Below are 17707 nucleotides of genomic sequence, written 5' to 3'. Positions count from 1 at the left end.
TTGTGGGGTAGAAAATGGAAAAAACAGCGATTCCTCCATTGTTTTTTGCACGTCGTTGTTACGGAATTCACTGTGGAATTAAAACAACATGTTAACTTTATTCTGTGGGTCAATATGATTACGGCGATACCAAATATATATAGTTTTTTTTATATATTTTACTACTTTTACAAGTAATAACCTAAGTGTAAAAAAACACCAAATTTATTTTGTGTCGCCAAATTCTGAGAGCCATAATTTTTTTATTTTTCCGTCGATTAAGTGGTATGAGGGCTTATGTTTTGCGGGATAATCTGTAGTTTTTAATGATACCATGTTGGCGAACATGCAATGTTTTGATCACTTTTTATTTTATTTTTTGTGGGAGATGAGGTGACCAAAAAAAGAGATTCTGGCGTTTACATTTTTTTTTTTACGGCGTTCACCATGCTGGTTAAATAATGATATATTGTAATAGTTCAGACTTTTACGGACACGGTGATACCAATTATGTTTATTTATTTTTTTACTATGTTCTAGGGGGAAAATGTGAAAAGGTTTTTTTTTTCTCCTTTTCCTTTTTTTTTTTTTTTACATAAAAAAACTTTATTTTACTAATTTTTACTTTTTTTATTAGTCCCCCTAGGGGACTTCAACCAGCGATCATTAGATCACTTGCACGATATACGGCAATACTAATGTATTGCCGTATATCGTGATTCTGACAGGCTTCTATTAAAGAGGCTCTGTCACCACATTATAAGTGGCCTATATTGTACATGATGTGATCGGCGCTGTAATGTAGATTACAGCAGTGTTTTTTTATTTAGAAAAATGAACATTTTTGACGGAGTTATGACCTATATTAGCTTTATGCTAATGAGTATCTCAATGGACAACTGGGCAGGTTTACTATATGACCAAGTGGGCGTTGTACAGAGGAGTGTATGATGCTGACCAATCAGCATCATACACTTCTTTCCATTCATTTACACTGCAGATAGCGATATAGTTATATCACTATGTGCAGCCACATACACACTATAACGTTACTGCAGTGTCCTGATAATGAATATACATTACCTCCATCCAGGACGGGATGTGTATTCAGAATCCTGACCACTTCTCTGCACGTCTCTGTGATTTACAGCACAGCACAGCGAGATCTCGCTGTGAATGACAGCTTACAGCGTAATCTCGCGAGACTACGCCTGCCATGCTGTAACTCACAGAGACGCTACAGAAGTGGTCAGGAGAATGAATACACATCACGTCCTGGCTGGCGGTAATGTATATTCATAGTCAGGATACTGCAGTAATGTTATAGTGTGTTTATGTGGCTGCATATAGCGATATAGCTATATCGCTATCTGCAAGTAAATGAATGGAGAGAAGTGTATGACGCCCACTTGGTCATATAGTAAAACACGCCCAGTTGTCCATTGAGAAACTCATTAGCATAAAGCTAATATAGGTCATAACTCCGTCAAAAATGATTGTTTTTCCTAATAAAAAACACTGCTGTAATCTACATTACAGCGTCAATCACATTATGTACAAGATAGGCCACTTATAATGTGGGGACAGAGCCTCTTTAAGCCCTGCCAGAGGCAGTGCTTAATAGGAGCACAAAGATGGCGGACCTGGGGGCCTACATTAGGCCCCCAGGCAGCCATAGCAACCATCGACCCCCTGCAATTGTGTTGCGGGGGGGGGGGCGCGATGAGCTGTTAGAGGGGGTCGCCCCCCGATTTTTAACGATTTAAATGCTGTGGTTGCTATTGATTGCGGGATTTAACAAGTTAAACGAGCGGGATCGCGCTCTAGCGCGATGCCGCTCGTTACTCTGAAGTGTCGGCTGTAACCACAGCCGACACTGGCATCGTAAGGAGCAGGTTCACTCCGTGAGCCCGTTCCATACTTCCCCTACCCGACTTTGGCGTATGGATACGTCAAATATCGGGAAGGGGTTAAAGACAGAGATAAAATTACCTCTGACTAAACCTATCCGCACATTAATGGTAATGTTCTCCTGGCATTCGCCAAACCCAGACCCATACATCAGACTGCCAGATAGGGAAGGGTGATTCATCACAACACAGAATACAACTCCACTGCTCCAGAGTCCAGTGGTGGCATGCTTTACACCACTCTATCTGACATTTGGCATTGTACTTGGTGATGTAAGGCTTGCATGCAGCTGCTCGCCCATTGAAACCCAGGCCATGAAGCTCCCGGCCGGGGGATAACGTTTGTGCTGGTGTTAATGCCAGAGGAAGTTTAGAACTCTGCAGTTATTGAGTCAGCAGAGCGTTGGTGACTATGCGCCTCAGCAATCGGCGACCCCGCTCTGTAACTTTACGTTGCCTGCTACTTTACAATAATACCACTAACAGAGGTGTGTCCCAATACTTTTGTCCATATAGTGCATGTAAACTCTCATACAAATTTACCGTGCAACAGGCTACCTACACTCGTCTATTTTCAGTATACATGCTGTGAGGAGTGACACTTGCCAGGCACATAAACCAGTTGCTGGTGACGCCCTACCAGTATGTTTTCAGGCAGAGAAGTCTTATGAAGATGATAGCAGTTCTTTGCACATATCTTTTTATAACCCAGTTCTATTGTTGTATGTGTCTGGATTACTATCCTCCCAATGTAATCTGTAATCTCTAACCTCTTGCTTCCTTTTGCATTTCAAACTCTGCAGACACTATAATTGTGTGGTTTGTGTAGTCTGTATATGGAGGCACAAACAAGCCATTTATTTAAAATGCCTTGAATTTCAAATATTTTACATTTTATTTTTATGAAATTAAAGAAAATAGTTATTTTGAAACAGATTTAATATATTTTTATTTCAAAGCAAACCAGACTCGAGCCAGAGCAAGTTCTGTGGTGGCCACTGTACAAAATATGTGTGAATGCACCAGTCCTATATACTCTCATCACGCGGCTAAAGTCCTACAGCGTCGTCCATATCTTTCCTCGGCCTCATGCACACGACCGTAAAAACTCCTCATGCACACGACCGTAAAAACTCCCGTTATTACGGGTCGTAATTACGACCCATAATAACGGGCTCATAGACTTCTATTGGCCACGGGTACCTTCCCGTTTTCTTACGGGAAGGTGCCCGTGCCGTTAAAAAAGATAGAACATGTCCTATTTCAGGCCGTAATAACGGCACGGACAGTCCATAGAAGTCTATGGAGTTCCCGTAATGACGGGTGGCTACATGTGTGCACCCGTCATTACGGCAGCGTTGCTAAGCGACGTCAGTAAATAGTCACTGTCCAGGGAGCTGAATGAGTTAACTGATCAGCAGTAACTCTTTCAGCACCCTGGACAGTGACTACCGATCAGAATAAAGAGCAACATAAAAAAAATAAAAATAAAAGACGTTCATACTTACCGAGAACTTCCTGTTTCCTCCAGTCCGGTCTCCCGGCCGTTGCCTTAGTGACGCGTCCCTCTCGACATCCGGCCCGACGTCCTGGCCGTCCCTGGATGACGTTTCAGCCCATGTGACCGCTGCAGCCAATCACAGGTCAATCACAGGCTGCAGCGGTCACATGGACTGCCGCGTCATCCAGGGATGTCGGGCTGGATGTGAAGAGAGGTACGCGTCACCAAGACAACGGCCGGGTAAGTATGAATTTCTTTAACTTTTATTACAGAAAGGACTGTCCCTTCTCTCTATCCTGCACAGATAGAGAGAAGGGGCTGCCGATTAGTGCAGTGCTATTTTGCCGCCGAAAACGTTCCCAGTAAATACGGGTGGAATACGGGTGACACCGGACCCATATTTACGGGCATCGGGTCAGTAAATACTGGTGCAAAACGGGTCGAATACGTGTGACACCGGACCCGTATTTACGCCAGTATTTACGGGTGGGAAAAAATACGGTCGTGTGCATGAGGCCTTAGTCTGTGGATACCTTCGAGTGTCAAACAGACTAAGACTGTGTGGTTCCACTTTTTACTGCACACTAATTGCTGGAACGCTGGCTGGCGCTCCTAATTTTTCCTGAAATGGCTTAATAAAAGACAGGCCAGTAGTAGAAAAGAGAGAGGCTGCACTCCAAACAGATGGTATCCAAAAGATAGGTTTACACTCTCATAAGTGCAATAAACAGTGCAATGTTTCAGCTGTTCAATGCAGCCTTTGTCAAGCTTGACAAAGGCTGCATTGAGCAGCTGAAACGTTGCACTGTTTATTGCGTTTATGGGAGATTAAATCCATCTTTTTGATACCATCTGTTTGGAGTTGTGGGATCTACAAGTCAAATCTCCGGAGGTCGGCACCCATTTGGCCCTGGAGGCTTGTCTTGTTCTGCTGTACCGCCCATATCTTCTACTTTGGAATAAAAGACAGATCCTACATAGAACCCGATAGTAAGATAAGTTGCTTTTACTTCAAATTTAAACATTCATCATAAAAACGTGATAATTCGCATATCAGGTTAAAACCTTTCTTCTGGAATCACAGCAATGCCCAACTGGTTCCGCCTATTTGCTTTGTAAGGGGTTCTACAGGCGAAAGCGGTTAAGCATTGCTGCAATTCCACATGAGAGGTTTGTAGCCTGATATACTAATGATCAAGTTTTTGTGATTATGTATGTAGAGGGGATGTCACACTAAGTTCCCTTATCTATGAGCTGGAGCATAGAGTGCCAACAAAGCGCATCTCTCGCTCTGAAGGACCTGACACGTCCATCCATAAGCGCTGTGTAATGCTTGAACACTAGGAATTGAACACTTGAACACCAAATTAAAGCTGGTCGCTAGGGGATTTAGCAGCGGGATACCCTGTTGTCATATTATTTTTGAGGGACCCTTCTAGCAAAAATAAATTGTACAGAGTGGAAAACCTATTTAATGTCACCTCTGTACATTGATGTTGTTGAGGAAAAACAAGCACAGACCCATAGTTTAATGAGTTTTCCAACAAAAGTGTTTTAGGACACCTTATGTTCACTCTTTATTGAAATAAATGCGAATTATGGAAAGGCTCTATTGAGCATGTTGTATTCACATTTCATGAAACAGGGGGAAAAACATCTTTAACAATTGTTAGACAACCTATATGTTCAGTGGATATAAAAAGTTTACACACCCCTGTTAAAATGGCAGTTTGTCATTTTACAAAATCAGTACAAAATGATTTCAGAACTTTTTCCACCTTTAATGTGACCCATAATCTGTACAATTCCATTGAAAAACAAACTGAAATAATTTAAGGGGAGAAATAAAAATAACAAAACTACAATAATGTGGTTGCATAAGTGTGAATACCCTCTTATAATTGGGGATTTGGTTGTGTTCAGAATTAGCCAATCACATTTAAACTCATGTTAAATAGTAGTCAGTACACAGCTGCCATTATTTAAAATTATTCTGAGTAACCTCATGTAAAGTTCAGCTGTACTATTAGGATTTTCCTGACATTTTCTTTGTTGCATGTGAAAGCAAAAGCCATGGTCCGTAAAGAGCTTATAACACATGAAAGGCATCTGATAGTTGAAAGGCGTCAGTCAGTAGAAGGGTACCAAAGAATTTCCAAGGCATTAGATATACCATGGAATACAGTTAAGTCGGTCATCAAGAAGTGGATTACATTTGGCACGACAGTGACATTACCAAAAATTGGACGTCTCTCAAAACTTGATGAAAAGTCAACATGAAAATTGGTCCGGGAGGCTACCAAGAGGCATACGGCAACATTAAAGTAGCTGCAGTACTTTCTGGCAGGTACTAGTTGTGTAGTGCATGTGACAACAATCTCCTGTATTCATCATATGTCTGGGCTGTGTGGTAGGGTGGCAGGACGCAAGCCTTTTCTAACAAAGAAAAACATCCAAGCCCGGCTATGTTTTGCAAAGACCTACATCAAGTCTGCCAAAAGCATGTGGGAAAACGTGTTATGGTCTGATGAGACCAAGGTTGAACTTTTTGGCCATAATTCCAAAAGGTATGTTTGGTGCACTGCACATCACCAAAAGAACACCATACCCACAGTAAAGCACGGTGGAGGCAGCATTATGCTTTGGGGCTGTTTTTCTGCAGCTGGAACTGAGGCTTTAGTCAAGGTAAAGGGAATTATGAACAGTTCCAAATATCAGTCAATATTGGCACAAAACCTGCAGGCCTCTGCTAAAAATCTAAGGATGAAGAGGAATTTCACCTTTCAGCACGACAACGAACCAAAGCATACCTCCAAATCAACAAAAGAATGACTTCACCAGAAGAAGATCAACGTTTTGGAATGGCCCAGCCAGAGCCCAGACCTTAACCCCATTGAAAATCTGTGGTGTTACCGGAAGAGGGCTGTACACGGGAGATGCCCTCGCAATCTGACAGATTTGGAACACTTTTGCAAGGAAGATTGGGCAACAATTGCCAAGTCAAGATGTGCCATGCTGATAGACTTCTACCCAAAAAGACTGAATGCTGTCATAAAGTCAAAGGGTAATTCAACAAAGTATTAGTTTAAGGCCTTATTCACACGAACGTATTAAACGTCCGTGTGACGGCCGTTGAAACAATGGCCGTCACACGTACCTATATAATTCAATGTGGCCGTTCACATGCCGTTGTTTCAACAGACTGTGTGAAGGGTCTGTGAGAAAATAGGACATGTCCTATTTTTTCACGCTTCACGCATCCCTCCATAGACTCTAGTCTATGGGGGATGCGTGATATCGCATCCCACAGCGCACAGCACAGATGCACCTCGGACGTGAAAAACTGCAGTTTTTCACGTCCAAGATGCGCAACTCCCATGTGAATCTAGCCTAAGCGTGTGCATATTTATGCAGCCACATTATTTTTGTTCTTTATTTCCACCCTAAAAGATTTCAGTTTGTTTTTCAATGGAATTGTACAGATTATAGGTCACATTAAAAGGTGGATAAAGTTCTGAAATGATTCATCTTGTACTGATTTTGTAACATGACAAAAACTGTCATTTTAACAAGGGGTGTGTAGACTTTTTATAACCACTGCGGTGACCTGAATTTTTAGTCTGGGCTCTGGTTGGGCCATTCAAAAACGTTGATCTTCTTCTGGTGAAGCCACTCTTTTGTTGATTTGGAGGTATGCTTTGAGTTGTTGTCATGCTGAAAGGTGAAATTCCTCTTCATCTTCAGCATTTTAGCAGAGGATATAATCCCCTAGCGACCATATTTAATTTGGTGTTCAAGTGTTCAATTCCTGGTGTTCAAACAATACACAGCGCTTATAGACGGACGTCCATAGCGAGAGACGCACTTTGTTGTACCTCTGTGTTATGTTCAAATAATTGTGTGATGCCTGAATATTTGCTAACCCCAAAAAGGTGAATAACTGACGTGTATAATTCATAATACTCTTAGCCATGGCTGTTTGCAATTTTTTTCAGGTTTGAAAAGTAATTTTTTATTTTTTTGGTTACAGGAAAAAGTTACTTGTACTGAAAAAGCAATGGACTACAAACTAATTATTTTATAAAAGCTTGAATTAAAAGCATTCAGTATAACTGGCTTTATACAATGCTTACAAAGCTGAAATAATTGTACTAAATATAATGTACTAAACTACTGTATTATATAACATGGAGCACTATTGCATTGTTATAGAAATTGTGTTATCAGCTACTGACTGAAATATGACTAATAATGAAATTGCTCCTACTGCAAGCTGGAGTGATCTGAAGATAGAGCAAGTCAGCCATATACAATCTGTCACTGTAGTCCGGAAATTTCAAACTCACCGGTTGTCAAGCTCTTTCAGATGTCTTCTTTTGCAAGTCATTAATAAAAATAGTTTAGGGAATTGTTGAATAATGCAGTTCCCTAATAGTTTATCGGAATACCTCCAACCAGAGAGGCTCTTTAAACTAAATCTGTAGTTTTTATTGCCATTAGGCATATAGTCAGCAAACCTAAAATCTAGTACTTATGGAATATGTATTACAAGACCAAAAGAGTATGCACACCCATTCTAATAACTGAGTCTTGTCATTTTAGTAACACATTGATGTCAGGTTAAAAAAGCCAAGAACATGGCTATGTAGCTTACTCAAAAATATATTATTATTAGGATATGTCATAATAAAGAGCCCAAAGTAGCACTGTCATAGGATTCCAAGTTTCCACCATGTCAGGTCATCAAATGTATTCACTGCTAGATCTGCTAAACCGAAAGTGCACCCACAAAGTTGTAGGCCACGCAAGCTCGAAAAATTAGATAGAGATAGCGGTTCCATGTACAGTGTAAAAATGATCCGTCTTCTGTTAGCTCTGAACTGACCCTGGAAGCAATGACAGCATTGTTCTTTAGAATATTCAGAGATTTCATGGCTAAGCAGGTGGACTCAAACTTGAAAGTCCCAAAGCCAGTGGTGAATCCTAAGTGGAGGAGAAGTATAAAGGAAAAACTTCCCAATGGTATCCACTCCTTTTTTGGTTAAAAAAAAGACACATCGAAAACCGCACTCTATGAACTTGTATGGCTTTTTGAAAAACTGTAGACCGAGTATGTTTTTTGTCAAAATGTGCTTTAAAATATAAAAACCCATGTAGCTTGGATAACCAGACTAAAAAGAGTGTTAAGGAATTTGGGAGATCTGATTTTCTGTCCTTGCTTTTTGATGAAATGAAGGAATGGATTTCGGTACAAGGAAGAGGGGAAACATTCCCTAACATTTCCCTTGTGCTGAGATCCAATCCTCTTTTTGCTCAAGATAGACATGCAGGAGATCTGATCTTCCGAGTGTGGTGTAGGCGTTAAACACACACAAAGTTTTTACAATCAAAATGTAAACATTGTGAATGGTGCATATATTAATTGTACTCTTCAGTTTGTCAAGTTAATTGCCAGTCAAAAACTAAAAACTAGTCTGGAGCTTCCACCCATCCTGGGTCAACTCGAAGGAATATTGGAACTTGTAATATCACAAAAAGGTTTCTTAGGGCCTAAAATAGAAACTTTCTAATGTACTTAGTTTACGGATTCGTCTCCAGTCACCCTCTGCACCTTGTGTTCCTCCGGCATGATGATATGTTGTTAATAGTGACTTTTCTCACGTAACTATGGCGGCCAGTTACTGGCCAAACTGTTGATGTTCTGTCCATAGTGACAGTTGTCTGTTGGCAAAGGACACCAGTGGTGGGGAACTGGGGAAGAATCAGTCAAGGTAAGCTCTTTTCCCATAAGCACCATGGCTTCTGTTCTGCTACCATTCTTTGTGGTACCAAGCTTTGATGGGTCTGATTCCAAATGAATCCCAACAAATTCTGATGAATCCCATTGACTTATAATGGGCCCGTGAGGTATCCATCAAGTTTCCATTTATTTTGACAGCGAAAATATTGATGCAGAATACTCTATTCTTGCCATTAAAAAACAATGGATACTCAACAGTGTGGAACCCCACGACAGAATGAACAGACCCTAAATATACAGTATTTGAAAGTTTGTTATACTTCTATATTAGGCCCATTTAGAATTCTCTAAATTCCCAGAAACCTCTGTGAGAGAGAACTGCCAGAAAATGTTAAATATTTTTAATTGTGAGTGCTTGAAGTTACAGATGCCTGCAACATCTGTGCGCTGGTAATCTCAGAACAACCCTGTGCAACTACTTGATTCAACATTGTCATAGGAGCGTTGTATGGATATAAATCATCATCCACATCAAAATCTACATAGCTGGCTTATATTATGACACATGTATGTATATGTGAGGACACAATGGGGATAGTGATTTGGATCCTCACAATGTTTCTTGCAGGCCACTGAAAATAAATATTTTAGGAACAAACTGAAGAACCACCTCATGTTGGAAAACCGGGTAACATTTTAGAAATTGCGCCATAAATGCACCAGTGCTAATAATCCCTGGACAACAACATCAATTTCCCTTGCTGACTCATAACTGATATCAGTTGTGTTTGGCTTTTTTGTTATTTTCTATTTTTTTTTTTTCATTTTAGGATCGGGACATTCACCACTAGAAGATGATGAGGATGCTGCTTATGCTCGCTCTAGATATCACTATGGAGGTGACTGCTTTGCTTATACTGCTTGCTAAAACCAAACTACTTCCCGCTTCACTAAATTTCGCTATTAAATTTGCTGAATTTGTAAGATTATAATTCTTTACATTCCATTCATGGTCTTTATTTATTAGGGTGTGCTCCCTCCCTGTATAATTCTGTTTTTAAATTCTTTCTTTTTCTTAGGTATTCAGCAACTAGAGTTGGTAATAGTAAACATTTAACTAAGGGTATGTTCACACGCAGTGATTTCAGACGTAATTCGGGTGTTTTACGCCTCAAATTACGCCTGAAAAAACGCCCCTAATACGCCTACGAACATCTGCCCATTGCTTTCAATGGGTTTTACGGTGTTCTGTTCCCCACGAGCCTTAATTTTACTTGTCGCTGTCAAAATACGGCGCGTAAAATGACGGCTCGTCAAAAGAAGTGCAGGACACTTCTTGGGACGTTTTTGGAGCCGTTTTTCATAGACTCCATTGGAAAACAGCTCCAAAAACTGCCGTAGAAAATGCAGTGAAAAACCTCCGCGAAAAACGCGAGTTGCTCAAAAAACGTCTGAAAATCAGGAGCTGTTTTCCCTTGAAAACAGCTCCATATTTTCAGACGTTTTTTGTTAAGTGTGTGAACATACCCTTATGTTGTAATAAATGATACATTAGTGTTATTATTTGACTCGTTTTCCTGCATTTGTTTGCTAAATGCAATGCAATTGCTCAATACAAGCAAATCGGGTGATCACTGACTCTTTTTTAAAATCTGCTCTGTAAGTTAAAGTGAATCTACACTTTTTATCATCATGTCATTGTTAGGCCCAAGAATTATTTTCCTGGTGCAGTGCACCAAAACCCTGCCAGGGGTGGTCACTAGCGGCAAATGGCCCCTGTGCCTTCAACAGCAACAAAGCTAGACCAAGATACATATAAACATACGCATACATACTGCACACACGCAGCTTACACACTGGAGACATGCACACTCCACGTACACATAGGGCACATGCCGCACACATCATTTACACATAGGACACATGCTACACACACACTTCATGAACACATTGGGCACATGCCACACAAACACCACTCATACATAGGACACATGCCACTTATACATTGGACACATGCTGCACACACTCCATACCAGTGGCGGATTATCATTAGGGCGTTTCGGGCGGTCGCCCGGGGCCCAAGACTGCCAGGGGGCCCAAGGAGCCTATGACAGCCCGAACCCCCTCATGCCCAGTGGCGTCGCTAGCACCGGAGGGAGCCCCGGTGCCAGGACCGCACCTGTCAGGCGAGGGGAGCTTTGCTTCTACTTAGCAGCCGTGGTCTGTGCTGCTTTAGAAGCTCCCCCTCCAGCCCCCCTTCCCTGCTCTAAACATCTCTGCTGCTAGCTGTCGGGACATGGGGGAGGGGAGACTGTCGGCGGGCTCTGTGCTGTGAGCAGGAGAAGAGCTGCAGTGAAGACATAAAAGGTAAGTGCATGTGTGTTTAATATCCATATTCATGTATGTTTAATGTCCATATTCATGTATGTTTAATGTCCATATTCATGTATGTTTAATGTCCATATTCATGTGTTTACAAGGTGTACTTTGTGTATAATGTGCATACTCGTGTATAATGTGCCTACTTAGTGTATAATGTGCATACTCGTGTGTACTTTGTGTACTATGCATACTTTGTGTATAATGTGCCTACTTTGTGTACTTTGTGCATAATGTGTGTACTTTGTGTACTGTGCGTACTTTGTGCATAATGTGCGTACTTTGTACTGTGCGTACTTTGTGCATAATGTGCGTACTTTGTGCGTACAATGTGCGTACTTTGTGCGTACTTTGTGCATAATGTGCGTACTTTGTGCATAATGTGCGTACTTTGTGCATAATGTGCGTACTTTGTGCATAATGTGCGTACTTTGTGCATAATGTGCGTACTTTGTGCATAATGTGCGTACTTTGTGCATAATTTGCGTACTTTGTGCATAATGTGGTACTTTGTGTACTGTGCGTACTTTGTGCATAATGTGCCTACTTTGTGTACTTTGTGCATAATGTGGTACTTTGTGTACTGTGCGTACTTTGTGCATAATGTGCATAATGTGCGTACTTTGTGCATAATGTGCCTACTTTGTGTACTGTGTATACTTTGTGCATAATGTGCGTACTTTGTGCATAATGTGCCTACTTTGTGTACTTTGTGCATAATGTGGTACTTTGTGTACTGTGCGTACTTTGTGCATAATGTGCATAATGTGCGTACTTTGTGCATAATGTGCCTACTTTGTGTACTGTGTGTACTTTGTGCATAATGTGCGTACTTTGTGCATAATGTGCGTACTTTGTGCATAATGTGCGTACTGTGTGTACTTTGTGCATAATGTGCCTACTTTGTGTACTAGTGTTTAGGTAGTGTTAGCAATAGTTACGGCGCGGCAGGGTGGTGGTGGAGAAGGGGGGCCCAAGTTTGGGTAACAGCCCAGGGCCCATGGTCTTCTTAATCCGCCTCTGCTCCATACACACATAGGACACATAGCCACTTATATATAGATAGCTGAAATATATTTACTGACCTTTGACGTCTGTTGAACACTGTAGAAGACCTCATTACAACAGCCACTTCTGATGGCAGGGAGGGACTAAAAATACTTCCCCTCCTTCACTTACCAGCAGTCAGAGGAGTCATAATGCCAGCTTCATCACCTGTGCTGTTTCAATACCAGCAGGAGGCATCATCACCATGTGAATCTGACCCCTACTGGACACAGTAATTATCTCTCTTCTAAAACAGGAGACATAATTCCTGGCTTGTAACAAAACATATATCAAGATCAACTGTTCATTTGTTCAAATTAGAAACAGACCCATGCAAGATATAGTCCAGTTAGCCTAAAAGGGGTATTCCATTACCTCTGGGTACCACAACTCTCTGGAGAACAGGGGTCCCCCAAACCCTATCACTTATGGTGAAGCAGCGACTACATCCAGGCAAAGGTGGCTGTACTCTCTTCTTTAACTTTTATGGAAGTTACGGAAACAGCCAAGTAAGTGTTCTCAGCTATTTCCATAATTTCTATAGAAGTGAATGGAAAGATCTTGATTCATTCTCTGTCTTTATGCGGTTGCGGAGCCCTGTTCTCCAAATAAATGCGGGTCTCAGAGGTAAGATGCGTGCGTATCATACTTTTATGGCATATCCCGTACCTAAAATAGAAAAAATTCCTTCCTCTACTGTCAAACAGATGGGTCCAGGGTCACATGATAGGGAGGGCACAATGGGAACTAGGGGGCGTCTGTCCATGCACCCTTCCTGATGGCAGTTCATGAAGTGGATCATGTGTGTGGCTCTATTTTAAAAGAAGTTGCTGTCTTGCGACCACCATAAACTTCAGTGGAAGGGGCATTGTATTTGCATAGCTTCCTCCCCTATACAGGAGGATTCAAAAAGGATGGGGCAAAAGTAAAGGCCTGTTGTTAAAGTAACATCAGTGGTAAATAGCCAGTGACTGAAAATCAAAGCAGAACAGGCAAAGTTGCCCATAGCAACCAATCACATCACAGCTTTCATTTTCAAGAGCCAAATTTGAAATGTGGTTACATATTGTGACATAAGATGGCGACATCAAAGCAAGAAAAAGCTTTTGGCGTGGTGGAATTTGCAAGAATGGGGTCTGCTGTGATGGTACAACAAAACTTTCAGAATCCATTTGGTAAATGTGCTCCGCATAGAAACTGTATTTTGGGTTGGGTGAAGCAACTCGAAACCACAGGGTGTTTGTCATGGAGAAAGTCCGGGCCGCCCAAAGACTTTGGAAGAGACAGTGAACAGGATTCGAGCCGTGTACAAGCGTAGTCCTAGAAAGTCGACCAGGCTGACTAGTATGGAACTACAGGTGCCACAAATCACGGTATCGCGTATTTAAAGAAAACGTCTGCGTTGTAAGAAATACAAATTACATCTTCTTCAGGAGTAAGACCAGACGACAAACCGAAATGCTGGGACTTTAGAATTCAGTTGCAGGGCCGATTGGAAAAAGACTAATTCACTGAAAGGCTGGTGTTCAGCAATGAGGCTACCTTTCACTTCAGTGGGTAGGTCAATCGCCACAACGTTAGAATTTGGGGCTCAGAAAACCCATGTGCCCTTATCGAGGGACTTGTAAACGTGTTATGTGTAATGAGCAGGCGCAAAGTCTACAGTCCCTTCTTTTTTGCTGAGGATACTGTCACTGGCCACTCCAACCTGGACATGTTAAAAGAATGGCTTATGCCACAGATAGGGGAAGATCTGCCAAACGTAGTCTAACAGCAGTGTTCTGTGTAATGAGCGGGCACAAAGTCTACGGTCCCTTAATTTTTGCCGAGATACTCTCACTGGCCACTCCTACTTTGACATGTTAAAGGAATGGCTTATGCCACAGACAGAGGAAGATCTGCCAAACGTAGTCTATCTGCAGCATGGCGCACCTCCACATTTCCATTTGAAAATTCGCCGATACCTGAATGAAACGCTACTGGAACGTTGAATCAGCCGCGTCGGAAACATCAAATTACCAATGTTGCGCTGGCCTCCACAATTGCCAGATCTACTACCCTGCAATTTCTTTCTGTGGGGCTACATCAAGGAATCAGTGTATCTGCCTCCCCCAGCCACAAGATCTGAATGACCTGAGACAACGCATCACTGAAACAGTGAAGTCCATATCCGAGGATATGCTGGCAAGCATCCGGACAGAAGTAAACTATCGCCTAATCGCCTAGACATTGTTTTGTGTTCTCCCAGTTATGAATACTGAGGCTGTAATTTTGCACCATCCTTTTTGAATCACCCTGTATATGACTGTGATAAAGCATCAGGTTGGTTCTGGGTCCTAGAAGCGGGATAGGGGCTTGTCCTATTGTATATGCCGATCTTCACAGTGACCTAATTCAGATAGAGTTCTAGTCCTATTTTATGCAGTGATAGCTGTAATCAAAAAATTGTTCATGTTTCCAATGCTGCTGGACATGTTAAAAAAAAAAACACACATAGGTTTTTTTAACATATGATATTTGATTTGTCAGTTAAGCTGCTAAAAAATTTTTAGACTCTTGGAGAAAACTGTGATCCTGAGTGGAAGCCAATAGGAACATATGGGAACTAGTGCAGCGATGAGGAAGTGAGTGCCTGTGTCTCTCAGGAGGGAGATGCCACCTGGAACTCACTCGTCCATGGCCACGGCCGTCGGGGGGTAGGTAAGAACGACGGTCCGCGGTTGTGAAGGTTACATTATCCATCTTCTTACGACCCCTCTTCTTGGGACCAAAGCGAGAGAGGAACTTCTTAATGAGGGTAGGAGCATTGACGTTCTTCTCTGGCTCCCATGACCTCTCTTCTCAAACAAACCCCCTCCGATCAACCAAATAAAAAGTCCTTCCTCCTACCCTTTTGCAGTCCAGGATCTCCTTCATTCACCTCAAACACGTCAGAAGAACTGCTGGGAGCCACTGTGGGACCAAGAGTCTAATTATAGTGGTTCAGGACCACAGGCTTCAGGACGGACACATGAAAAGGAGTTGCGGATTCTGAGAGTAGGAGGCAGCTGAAGCTTATAGGAAACAGGGTTTATTTGTTGTAGTATCTCAAAGGGTCCGAGGAATCTGGGAGCAAACTTGTAGGAAGGTACCTTCAGACGGATATTCCATGAGGACAGCCGGACTTTGGTACCCTGCAGATACTGAGGCGGCTCTCTACTCCTAGTATCTGGCTTTCGCTTCATGTGATCGACTACCTGCAAAATAGAGGACCGGGTTTGCTGCCAGACCTGTAGAAAGTCTCCAAATGCCGTCAGCTGCGGGTACTTGGGTGTAGCCGGAACAGGAAGAGAGATTCGTGGATATTGGCCGTACACACTGTAGAAAGGTGTGGATGTGGTGGACTCACTTGTGTGGTTGTTGTATGAGAACTCGGTCCATGGAAGAAGCTGGACCCAGAGATGAAGTGGCGAACATAATTCTCCATGATTTGGTTAATCCTCTCAACTTTGGACTGGGGATGGTAGGCTGAAGAAAAGTCCAACTTCACGTCTAGGAGTTTACAGAAGGCTCTCCAGAACTTCAAAGTGAACTGTACCCCCCAATCAGACACACTATGAAGAGGCAAGCCATGCGTGCGTAAGATGTGTTGGATGAAGAGATTAGCCAGTCAAGGAGCAGAAGGTAGACCGGTTAGCGGAATAAAATGAGCCATCTTCGAGAACCGGTCCACCACCACCCAGACCGTATTGCATCCTGCAGAGGAAGGAAGGTCTGTGATGAAGTCCATTGCTATATGCTGCCAGTGAGCATTGGGCATATGCAGAGGTTGGAGCAGACAGGCAGGCTTGGAGTGAGCAACTTTGTTGGAAGCACACACAGTGCAGGACGAGACAAAGTCTACAGTATCTTCGGGCAGCGTGTGCCACCAGAAATGACGGGCAATCAGATCTCGGGTTTTACGAGCACCAGTGTGCCCAGCCAGTTTGGAGCTGTGCCCCAAGAGGAGGATTCTCCTCCTGTCTGCCAACCGCACAAAAGTCCTCCCAGGAAGTTGTCTCTCCAACCAATCCCAGTCATTTGGCTTCTGAGGTCTCAAACGCACAACATGGCCTCCGAGGCAACAATACAGACAAAGTCCCGAAGTGCATCTGCGTTGCTTTTCCTGGGCTGACAATTTGAGCTGGTCCACCTGCATAGGTTTCTCTGGTGGAACAACTGGTGAGGGCAACAGGGATTGCTGGAAATTAGGGGCCAGCCTGGGGAATCTTCTCTCCCGACGAAGCTCTTGGGATCGCTCCTGGATCCTCATGTCAATTCGGGTGGCAAGAAGAATGAGGTCATTCAGGGTAGGTGGCAGATCATAAGCAGCAAGCTCGACTTTGATCTTGGAAGGCAGTCCCTGCCAGAATGTAGCCATCAAGGCCTCGTTGTTCAAGGACAGCTCTGCCGCCAGGGTGCGAAACTGAATGGCGTACTCGCCCACGGAGATGTTTCCCTGGCGAAGGTTTAGCAGAGATGCTTTTATCTCGGAAGACAGTCCCTTCTCGCCCAGGTGCCTCAAATACCGTGCGAAAAGTCTGTAGAAAACACTGGAAGTCATGGGTCTCTGGTCCCTGAATTTCCCAGATAGGATTCGCCCATGCTAGGGGCTTGCCAGTAAGAAGAGAGATGATGAAAGCGATCATTACGCCGTCAGACGGAAATGCTCTGGCATGTAGACTGAAGTGGATCAGGCACTGGTTCAGAAATTCTCTGCAGGTACTCGCATCTCCATGAAAGCGAGGAAGTAGTGGCAGCAAGAATCGTGAGTCAGCACTGGTACTGACAGGAGGTGTAGTAGGAGGAACAGCCGGAGCAACAGGAACAGGTGCCTCGATGGCTGCAGCTAGCGCATCCAGTCGCTGTGCAATGGAGTTCACTGCCAGGAGGAGTTGGTCTTGTCGTGACCGAAGGTCTCGCAGGTCTGCCTGCATGGCTTGTGACGTTGTCATGGTCATTGATTGGCTAGCAGGGTCTATTGCCTGAGTGTACTGTCACGATCCGTGGGTATGTGGACCCACTAGGCCACACCGCCATAGCGGAGTAGCAGCTGGCCAAACAACAGTCCTAGTACAAGGGTACCTTTGATAGTCCAGAGAGTAATGGAGGCTTGGCACAGATGAACTTTCA

The 17707-nt window shown here is 43.0% G+C and overlaps 1 protein-coding gene across 1 annotated transcript in view; it reads left to right on the top strand.

The window, feature by feature from the left end:
* Positions 1–17707, top strand: part of SRPX (sushi repeat containing protein X-linked) — a 100195-nt gene that overhangs the window by 31438 nt on the left and 51050 nt on the right. The window contains exon 2 of the mRNA XM_075850762.1: positions 9961–10029. Coding sequence (XP_075706877.1) covers positions 9961–10029 — 69 coding nt within the window. The remainder of the gene's footprint in view (positions 1–9960; positions 10030–17707) is intronic.

The sequence above is a fragment of the Rhinoderma darwinii genome, chromosome 2 (genome assembly GCF_050947455.1).
Source record: "Rhinoderma darwinii isolate aRhiDar2 chromosome 2, aRhiDar2.hap1, whole genome shotgun sequence".
In the NCBI taxonomy this organism is placed as follows: Eukaryota; Metazoa; Chordata; class Amphibia; order Anura; family Rhinodermatidae; genus Rhinoderma; species Rhinoderma darwinii.
The sequence above is the reverse complement of the archived record's forward strand: the minus strand, read 5'-3'. Positions and strand labels throughout refer to the sequence as shown.